At 45.2% G+C, this 10,239-nt stretch overlaps 2 protein-coding genes across 2 annotated transcripts in view; both read right to left on the bottom strand.

The window, feature by feature from the left end:
* LOC309346111 (uncharacterized protein) overlaps positions 1-4,065 on the bottom strand; it is a 6,195-nt gene extending 2,130 nt beyond the window's left edge. The window contains exons 1-3 of the mRNA XM_081869811.1: positions 3,678-4,065; positions 1,876-2,028; positions 1,022-1,156 (exon numbers count right to left, since the gene is read on the bottom strand). Coding sequence (XP_081725937.1) covers positions 1,022-1,156; positions 1,876-2,028; positions 3,678-3,855 — 466 coding nt within the window. The 5' untranslated portion in view covers positions 3,856-4,065. The remainder of the gene's footprint in view (positions 1-1,021; positions 1,157-1,875; positions 2,029-3,677) is intronic.
* A 1,506-nt stretch (positions 4,066-5,571) lies between these two features.
* Positions 5,572-10,239, bottom strand: part of LOC309345985 (uncharacterized protein) — a 28,777-nt gene continuing 24,109 nt past the window's right edge. Inside the window, exons 5-6 of the mRNA XM_081869534.1 lie at positions 8,642-8,770; positions 5,572-6,092 (exon numbers count right to left, since the gene is read on the bottom strand). Of these exons, the coding sequence (XP_081725660.1) occupies positions 5,998-6,092; positions 8,642-8,770 (224 nt within the window). The 3' untranslated portion in view covers positions 5,572-5,997. The remainder of the gene's footprint in view (positions 6,093-8,641; positions 8,771-10,239) is intronic.

Genomic DNA, 10,239 nt, shown 5'->3' with positions numbered 1-10,239 from the left:
TCCTGACTTTTCAGCATGACAAGCCCCTCCCAAGATGCTGAAACTCTGAGTCAAAACATGAGACCTGGTTACTCTGAACGTCTCCTTTCAGATACCTGAAAGACCACCTCCATCCCTCCAGATCTTCTCAGATGCTAAGACTGGCAGAGTTAACCCTCTTGGCAGTTCCTCAGATGTGCGTGGGTGTGGTCTTGGAAAGGGCCTTCTCTGTGGCAACCCCTAGCCTGTGGCATTCCCTCCCCACGGAGGTGTGTCTGGCCACCTTCATTATACAGGTTTCAGTGAACACCGAACACACCCCTTTACCCTGGCTTTTGACACTTGTTGTTTAGTCGTTTAGTCGTGTCCGACTCTTCGTGACCCCATGGACCAGAGCACGCCAGGCACTCCTGTCTTCCACTGCCTCCCGCAGTTTGGCCATACTCATGCTGGTAGCTTCGAGAACATTGTCCCACCATCTCATCCTCTGTCGTCCCCTTCTCCTTGTGCCCTCCATCTTTCCCAACATCGGGGTCTTTTCCAGGGAGTCTTCTCTTCTCATGAGGTGGCCAAAGTATTGGAGCCTCAGCTTCAGGATCTGTCCTTCCAGTGAGCACTCAGGGCTGATTTCCTTAAGAATGAATAGGTTTGATCTTCTTGCAGTCCATGGGACTCTCAAGGATCTCCTCCAGCACCATAATTCAAAAGCATCAATTATTTGGCGATCAGCCTTCTTTATGGTCCAGCTCTCACTTCCATACATCACTACTGGGAAAACCATAGCTTTAACTATATGGACCTTATTTTTACGACCCACCTGCTTTCTCCGATTGTAAATTTTTGTTGTTTTTAAAACTGTTTTCAATACTGTGTTTTAATGGTTGTAACCCAACCTGAGATCTTAGGGAGAAAGTTGGAACCTCTATCTCTATATGAATTGTGGCCAGTTCTTCTTAGAGCAGACCCACTGGAATAAATTAATGGCTAATGTAAGGCCATTAATTTCAATGGGTCTACTCTAAATTATAGCCTTTGCATTTACCTGTCCCCAAGCAAAGGGCGCAGACAACACAGCTTAGGAAATAAGCCCATTTTGCAGAAGGGTCCTGCAGTTGAGGCTCTGTTGTCTCGCGGACGGAGTTATCAAATACCACCACAGCGACCAGCACACAGATCCCTACAAGAAACAGCGGATTAGGGTCCATTCAAATATTATATTTGGTTAGTCCTGCAAATGCAACAGTGCTCGTGGTGAATGGATGATTTTCACACACTATTCTCCCTGGTATGCTGTGGTTCTTTATTTAGCTATCCAATTTATACCCCTCCCTTCCTCCTAATGGAGCCCAGGACAGCAGGTTAGCATTTATGTATTCATTTATTGCATCTCTATCCCACCTTTTTCCTCCAAGGAGCTCAAGGTGGAATACATGGTTCTCCCTCTCCTCATATACTCTTCACAACAACCCCATGTGGTAGGTTCGACTGAGAGGCAGGGAATAATAATAATAATAATAATAATAATAATAATAATAATAATAATTTGATGAGGGGGCCGAAACAGCCTCAGCCCCTAGGAGCTAGCAGTTATGACATTTAGCAGTTTGCCTTTGCCTTCTCCCTCCCATTCCCCATTTCCTCATGTGTTGTGTCTTTTTATATCAAGAGTCTGAGGGAACCGGCCATCTTAGAACTGGTGTTTGTAAGCCACCCTTGAGAAATTTTTTGGCTGAAAGACAGGCATAAATGCTATAAACAGACAAATAAATGTCCTGTTTACGGAAGGCAGTTCTCGAGTACTTGTGCTCCCCCTGCTCCCCGCCAGTTTCCTTGCTTTTGTCCCCAAAAGCAGCTACATCCCAGTTGGACACAAATGGTTCATCTCGAAATTGGTACCTGAGGTCAAGCTGAAGACAGCCGCAATAGGGCCATCCATGAAAAAGTCCTCAGTGCAGTTCATCCAGTACTTCGATTCCACAGAGCACAGTATGGCCAGAAGGGAAAAAAATAGAGCCACGAGCATAAAGCTCCGGACGACGTCCAGTTTCACTAAAGTGGAATAAGAGACCTGTAAAAATAGCTGAGGGTGGACCCAGGCAGCTCTTCCCCACCCAAACAACGGCACTCAGGAAACATGGAGAAAGTCTCTCCTTTCTGCAACCCAAATTCTGTGACTGGGAATAAAAGGATATGAAATTTATGGATGCCTCCAGATCATCAGTGCTTTTGCAGGAGGGACTCAAGAGCGTGCCACAATGTTAGGTTGCGACAATTAAATTATAGGGCCATATTCACGCCATGCTTTTAAAGTGCAACAAAACACTTTAAACAGTCATGGCTTCTCTCCCCACGCCTCTCAGATTTCTGGGAGCTGTAGTTGGAAGGGTGTTGGAAGTTGTCTGGAGACCCCTTATCCCCCTCACAGAGCTGCGCTCGTTCAGCTGCTATGGTTGCAGAGAAAAATGAATAGTGGAATAATAATGGCAACAGCGATTTGCAATGACATAGTAAAGCACTTTCTGCAATAAAAGCACCTTCGTGATTGTATAATAATAGCAAATGTCGATCATATCAGTTAGTCAGAGTAAACATGGGCAGGATCCAGTCAGGGATGTATAGGGAATGATCTTAATCCAGCTCATGTGCTTTGAACATGAATAGACTGGCCAGCCCATTCTGTTGAATGGCAGAATTTCCTTCAGAAATGTTTGATTCTCCATTCTTTTATTGATGTTTAATATGCTGTAAACTGCTTTGAGATTTTTCTGAAAAATATAAAGTATAGAAATGAAAATAATAATAATAATAATAATAATAATAATAATAATAATAATAATAATAATATCCTAAAAAATCTGTACAAAAAACCCCAAGCAACTATAAAACCCAGAGAGTCAGTCTAAGAGCCTTCTGGGTTTTCCTTTTTCATTTCCTTATTTGTTTGTTCTTTAAAACAAATAACAAAAACATTTTTAGCTGTATCTATGAGGGAAGCCATCTTTTTTTTCTGTCACAAGTCACTAGGACCCTCATACCTACGGGACCGCCTCTCCTGGTATGCCCCGCGGAGGACCTTAAGGTCCACAAATAGCAACACACTAGAGGTCCTGGGCCCTAAGGAAGTCAGATTAGCCTCAACCAGAGCCAGGGCCTTTTCAACACTGGCTCTGGCCTGGTGGAATACTCTGTCTCATGAGAGCAGGGGCCTGCGGGATCTGATTTCTTTCCACAGGGCCTGTAAGACAGAGTTGTTCCACCAGGCCTTTGGCTTGGTATCAACTTGATCCCCTTCTCCTCTTTCCCTTTCTCCTTCTGTGATGGAACTCCTATTTGGGGACTTCCCTGGCTTTTTTTCTGGCCCATGTAGGGCCAGTCTGGATAGTTGGCCTTGGTGAAGATTTGACGTTTTCATCCCCAAAAAGTTTTTGAGTTTCTACTGAAACGAGGCTTTATTTTAATGTACTTAATCTTGTTTTTAAGTTGTATTTTAATCAATTGTTTTTATACCTGGTGTTAGCTGCTCCGGTCTTGGCTGGGGAGGGTGGGGTATAAATAAAATTTATTATTTATTATTATTAGTAGCAGCAGCACCCATAGTATGTGTGGATGTGGAAAGAGGAATTCAAAGCCTGAGGGAAACAACAGCGGCAATATTTGTTGAACCCAACGTCACCCAGCCCAACCCAGGCATACTGTACATTCTCTGATAGCCAAGAAACTGCAGCCGTCTTCTGTGCAGGTGGTCCATAAACCAGTGTATGAGGCTTCCAGAATATCTGTTTCGTGCACTGCCCACCCAGAGGATGCTTGAGCAACCAAGAGAAGCACAAAACTGATGCAGGAAAGGAGGCAGCTAATTCCCCTGTAGAGAAGCATGGTGGGGTTCCTTCTCCTGATCTTTGGTGCTGGCAGCAGCCTGAAGAGGCTGGGAGGGTAGTGGTGGTGCTAGCGAGGTCACCCCAGGAGGCTCTAAGGAAATCACTGAGATCCAGTTTCCACCGGACAACATGCACCTCAAACGGTTTCTACTGGATCCCTCTGTTCCGTTCTTTCAACTGAAATGGAACCTTTGAACGGGGTGGGAGAGAACCTTCCTCTGGGAGTAGCTAGAAGTTCAGTATTGGACGAATCTGTCCATTTCAGTTCCCCTTGGCTTCTCGTTTCCTCTGAGCTGAAGTTCAGTTCTCCACAATTCAATGGATCAGTTTTGACTCATTTACTGGACTATAGTTCTCTTGGAAATTCAACCAGGCAACTTCGTGTGAAAGGCTCAGGATATACAGACTCCCTCCCTCCCTCCCCCCCCTTTTTTGCAAACACATTTCCCTGAACATAATGCATTTTTTTGTATGTTATTTTCACACTTTCCCCTAAGGTATCCATTTTTTAAAAATATTATTATTATTGGACTGGAGAACTGCATTGCAGCAGTTGGAAAAGTGAGAATTTTGAAGGAGGTTGTATTTCTGGCTACATATTGTTGTAGGGTTTTTTAAAACCACTTCCAAACTCGAGAGGAGGTGGAGTTGTGGGCTTCACACCTTCTCCATGTGCACAGGGGCTGGCTCTCAGCCTCCGCACGATTGAGGGGATCCCTGGCTGCGTCATCCGCTGGGGGGGGGGGACATGGCTTGCTCAATAGCACACTGGCATGGCCAGGGATCTCCCTCTTTTGCCGCCTCAGCTCATTGGGTTTAGCTGCCTTGTTTTCTCCGTCTGTTTTCACGTGCTGTGCTTAAGGGATTTTTGTGCTTTCTCGAGTGGCAGTTGGGCATTGGTAGGAGTATTGTCATGTAGATGAAGGGAGGAGGAAGCGCCATCACCTCCCCCGAATATCAAAGGGTAGTCCGGTAAAGGATTCCGGGGGTCATGGCCCTGTCCGAAGACTATGGAGGTGAGGGCCTAAGGCATGCCCCCGAGTGGTGACCCCAGGGGAGTTCCTAGTTGATGTGCATCAGCAGGACTCCCCCTACTGGTGATTAACTCTTCCCGGTCTTCAAGCATTCGGGCTGAAGCTGGATATTCGGTTAGGACCAATGCCTAAGCCAATACCGCTCATTCCTGTAACCAATAAAGTTGTGGCCATTTTTTGCCCATTAACCTAAATATTTGTGTCATGTGTCTTTATTTCCACCAGGGGGAGGTGGGAACTCGCTACGCAATTATGGGTTTCCACAATAAAATAGGAACCAACTGAATCCGCCCATCCATATTTGTTTGTTGCATTTATATCTCATCTTTTCCTTCAAGGAGCTTAAGGTTGTATACATGGTTCTCCCCCTCCTCAACTAATCCCCACTAAAATCCTGCAAGGTAGGTTAGACTAAAAGGCAGGGACTGGCCCAAGGTGACCCAGAGAGCTTCATGGCCGTGTGGGGATTTGAACCCTGCTTTCCCAGCTCCTAATTCAACAATTATTGAAGGGGCGAAGGCACCACAGCTGTTAGGAGTTGGCTCCTATGGGTAGATAGACTGCATGGGAACTGGCAAAGTGCTTGCACTAGTGACGTGGTGTTTGCATGTTAATTGCAAATTTCAAAATAGCACACCATTAAAAACTGAAATTGCACATACATGAACCATACAATGAACCACATGCCTGAGAATTATATTTATAAAATATAATGCAATCTAAACATTAGAAATATGTGTCCATATGAGTTCTGCCAAGAGAAATATATTGACTGATTTTAACAAAGAGAAGAGTTCAGGTGGGAGAGGGGTATTTCACTGAAGAGGAAAAATATCTCCCCAAGTAACGATCTTTCCAGGATTACCGAGCAGCACTGAAACACAAAGGGATTACTCAGCAGTGCCCAAAGTGTTGTAGGCAAAAAGAAGTTTTTCCAATGGATTGCCATGTCATAATGAGTCCAGGCAGAGGAGATCTCAAAGGAGATGAAGATTGTGATCTGAACTGCTTGAGGTCACTTCACAGCCTCACATGTCCATGGAGCAAATAGATCTGGGGGTTTAGAGTCCACTTTGGAGAGCGATGGAGCTTGCAGGCCTTGGCTTCTAGGCTGTCTCATCCGGCTTTTGTGTATCTTCAACGCGGCCTGAGCTTGCAACTTCCCAGAGTGAAAACTTGTGGACCAAACCACTGTAAACAGCTGGAAGAGAAAGCAGCAAAAAGAAATTGGAAAGTGTTTCTTTTGCTTTCTTTTATTACATAAAGAACAAAAAACCAGCATTACTATAAAACCCAACCGCCTATGTGGTGGTTGAATTACACCAGAACTTACTTCTCCTTAAGTTTCCGTATTCCAGTTAACGTGGCAGCTCCCATTACCACATGCAAACATAGCAACTGAAATATTTTATAACGTGAAGGAGGTCTCACATTCTCCTCTTTTGCGCTGTGCATAATAATGTCTTTCCATTAGAAATTGCGAGGGACACTCAGGGCACTTCCAGATGAACTGTGTATTGAGCATAAAGAAGTAAGAAAAGGTGTGCTGGATCAGAGGCCTAGGAGAAACCCTCAAGCACAAGAGCCCACTTGATATTCCCAGCAACTGGAGGGAGGACATTTATCCAGATTTGTTTTCAAGGAGATCAGGTGATGTTGGCTACTGAGTTAGCATTTATGCTGATTTGTTAGCAGGGAGCTGAGATGAGCTCCATTGGTAGAGCATAAGACTCTTAATCTCAGAGTTGTGGGTTTGAGCCCCATGTTGGGCAAAAGATTCCTGCATTGCAGGAAGTTGGACTAGATGACCCTCGTGGTCCCTTCCAACTCTACAGTTCTATGATTCTATGTTTATGCTGCATTTTGCCCATCAATTTTCTTATCACCAAAAGTCTGGTCTTCGGGAGAAGCCGATTTGTCGCAAAAGAACTCCAGACCAGCTTTTATTGAACTTGCTGGTATGTGATTGAATCCCATCCTAAAATAGCAACTGCTTGGAAACATCAGCAGAAGCCGTTCTTCACATGTAGCAGGGGTGCCATCTGGGGGAAGGGCAGGGGAGCTGAGGTCCCCCCAAAAAAATTTCAAGGAGGGGACTGGGCCCCCTCAATATTCTGCAGCAACCGTGTGCATGCCAAATGTGCAGGCAGTACGGTGTGTTCATGTACCTTGTGCATGACATGTCAGAACGTTGCACGGCATGTGTGAGTGACGTCGGCACATTGCACAGAATGCATGCATGCATGGCATGAGCACATCACATGGCATTGCCCCCCTCAGTTGCCAGGGCAGCAGTCAGAGGCAGATGCAAAAATGAGACAGCAATCACTGGCAGATGACACAACTCTGATGGCAGAAAGTAAGGAGGAATTAAAGAACCTCTGAATGAGGGTGAAAGAGGAGAGCGCAAAATATGGTCTGAAGCTCAACATCAAAAAAACGAAGATCATGGCCACTGGTCCCATCACCTCCTGGCAAACAGAGGGGGAAGAAATGGAGGCAGTGAGAGATTTTACTTTCTTGGGCTCCATGATCACTGCAGATGGTAACAGCAGTCACGAAATTAAAAGACCCCTGCTTCTTGGGAGAAAAGCAATGACAAACCTAGACAGCATCTTAAAAAGCAGAGACATCACCTTGCCGACAAAGGTCCGTATAGTTAAATCTATAGTTTTCCCCGTAGTGATGTATGGAAGTGACAGCTGGACCATAAAGAAGGCTGATCACAAAAGAATTGATGCTTTTGAATTATGGTGCTGGAGGAGACTCTTGAGAGCCCCACGGACTGCAAGAAGATCACACCTATCTATTCTGAAGGAAATCAGCCCTGAGTGCTCACTGGAAGGACAGATCCTGAAGCTGAGGCTCCAATACTTTGGCCACATCATGAGAAGAGAAGACTCCCTGGAAAAGACCCTGATGTTGAGAAAGATTGAGGGCACAAGGAGAAGGGAATGACAGAGGACAAGGTGGTTGGACAGTGTTCTCGAAGCTACGAACATGAGTTTGACCAAACTGCGGGAGGCAGTGGAAGACAGAAGTGCCTGGCATGCTCTGGTCCATGGGGTCATGAAGAGTCGGACACGACTAAACAACAACAAGGGAACCACATAGCAGACCAATAAGCATGCATGATTGGCAACAATCCATTAGGAAAATCTCCTGCTCAAGCCCCACTAAAATAAAGATGATCTGCACAGGTACATTTCTCCATTTCAGAACACTTATGCCCAAGGAAAGAGCCCCCTGTGAGTTATAAATAGGTACAGTGTCAAAGGTATACAATGGGCTCCTTGTTATGCTCAAGGCCACATTCGCACCATCTATTTAAAGCAGTATCATTCCACTGTAAATAGGCATGGCTTCTCCCAAAGGATTCTGGGAGCTGTAGTTTGTTAAGGGTGCTGAGAGCTATTCCTCTCCCAGAGCTACAGCTCCCAGAGTAGTTTAACAATCAATCCTTCTTCATGGGGAATGCTGAAACTAGAAGCACAGGAAAGAGAAGGCACAGATAAAGCAAAAAGTCAAAGTCTTAGACTTCTCAATTCCACCACAGTGAGCAACACAGTTTCCTACAAGGTGGAAGGAATATAATTAAGGGTGAGGTCTCTATATTATGATTTATATTGTGATTTTATTCTGTATATAGGGCAGTATATAAATTAGAAGAAGAAGAAGAAGAAGAAGAAGAAGAAGAAGAAGAGGAGGAGGAGGAAGCAGCAGCAGCAGCAGCCCCCCACTGATACTTACCTGCCAAGAAGGAAAAAGCAGAGGTGAAACAGCTTAAGTAAAAAGCAAATTTCCCAGAAGGATGTGCAGAATCTGACTTCCGATCAACTTGGACCCCAAATACCACCACAGCAATTAGCGAACAGATTGCTACAAAATACAAAGGAGATACTTAGAATTCCATTTTGATAAGTGATTGAGAAATCTGTTGTTTGACTCCAGCTCCCATAATCCTTGACTGTGGGCCATGCTGGCTGGAGCTGGTGGGGGCTGAAGTCCAACAAAATCTGGAGGGCCACAGGTTCCCCACCTCTGGCCTCTGTGTGATATTTTTAGAGACCTGAAAGAGGGGGAATTCTTAAACTCTAATGCATGGTCCCTAAGTATAATTTTGAGGCAGAGTGTGCATGAAAGTGCTTAAATTAATAGGAGGGGCAGAAGATACCCAAATGTGTTATGTTTGGGGAATTTTTTTGCAAAAATGTTTGCTCATGAATTTTCATGATTAAAAAAACAGCAACACAAGCTGAAACGGAAATGGGGTGAACTGAAAGATTGGAAAATTGTGAAACTGACAGACAGGACCTTCTTACTGATGGCCCCTTGGCTCAAACTCAGCCTCTCGGGGGGCTAATTTCACCTATTCTCTGCCAACATTTAAAAAGATTATCAAAACTGTTCTCTTTAAGTATCTGAAGAAGTGTGCATGCACACGAAAGCTCATACCAAGAACTGACTTAGTTGGTCTTTAAGGTGCTACTGGAAGGAATTTGTTTTGTTTTGACTATGGCAGACCAACACGGCTACCTATCTGTAACTGTTCTCTTTAAGATGTGCTTTATATTATACATGACTCTCAAAGTTTTAGAATGCTGCTTTTTCAAAAAGGTAAGGCTGAAATCCAACCCTCTCCCCCTCCCCCTCCCCAATTTGCTGCAACTGAGGTGAGGTAGATGTTGGATGAGACACAGGCCTCCCCACCTCTGCCAGCCCAACAGAGCTCTGCTGGCCTCTATCCATGGAGTGATGCTGCCATCACACCTCTGGCACTGAGCTTCCAGATCTACACAATAAAATGGTGGCTTGGTGGAAGTTCCAGTGGGGGGAATCTAACCTGTGGCAGCCTGGCAAAAACCCTCAATGAGATTATGCTGTGTTCTGGTCTGATGACAGGACCAATGTGGGGCGGGGTGTGTGGATTTCTGGATTGCGGACACCTCCAAGGGAGCAACTTAATCCAGCAAACCCAACAAAGGCACAAAGCTACACTTGCAGCAACTGCAAGCTGGCTTCCTCACTGGAGGAGAAGGTACAGCACCTTGAGGTCCAGCTATCCACATTTCAAGCTACTGGCCAAGATGTGGAATTTCTCAACAGAGCAGAGTCAACTGTCCTGGAACAGTGGCACAGGCAAGCTGCTCCCAGGAAGGAGGAAGATTGCCTGTTGAAGGTGATAAAGCCCTGGATGAAAGTGACACACGGAAGCAGGACTGCCAGGAGCCATGCTGTGTCACTGGAGCTGCAAAATCAGATCCATGCTGTCATGTCAGACACCAATTCTGGGCCAAAGGAGCAAGGACAGCAGTTGCAGACCTCTGAATACACCGAGGTGGTTGTGG

Source organism: Podarcis erhardii (assembly GCF_964252035.2).
Source record: "Podarcis erhardii genome assembly, chromosome: 7".
Taxonomy (NCBI): domain Eukaryota; kingdom Metazoa; phylum Chordata; class Lepidosauria; order Squamata; family Lacertidae; genus Podarcis; species Podarcis erhardii.
The sequence above is the reverse complement of the archived record's forward strand: the minus strand, read 5'-3'. Positions and strand labels throughout refer to the sequence as shown.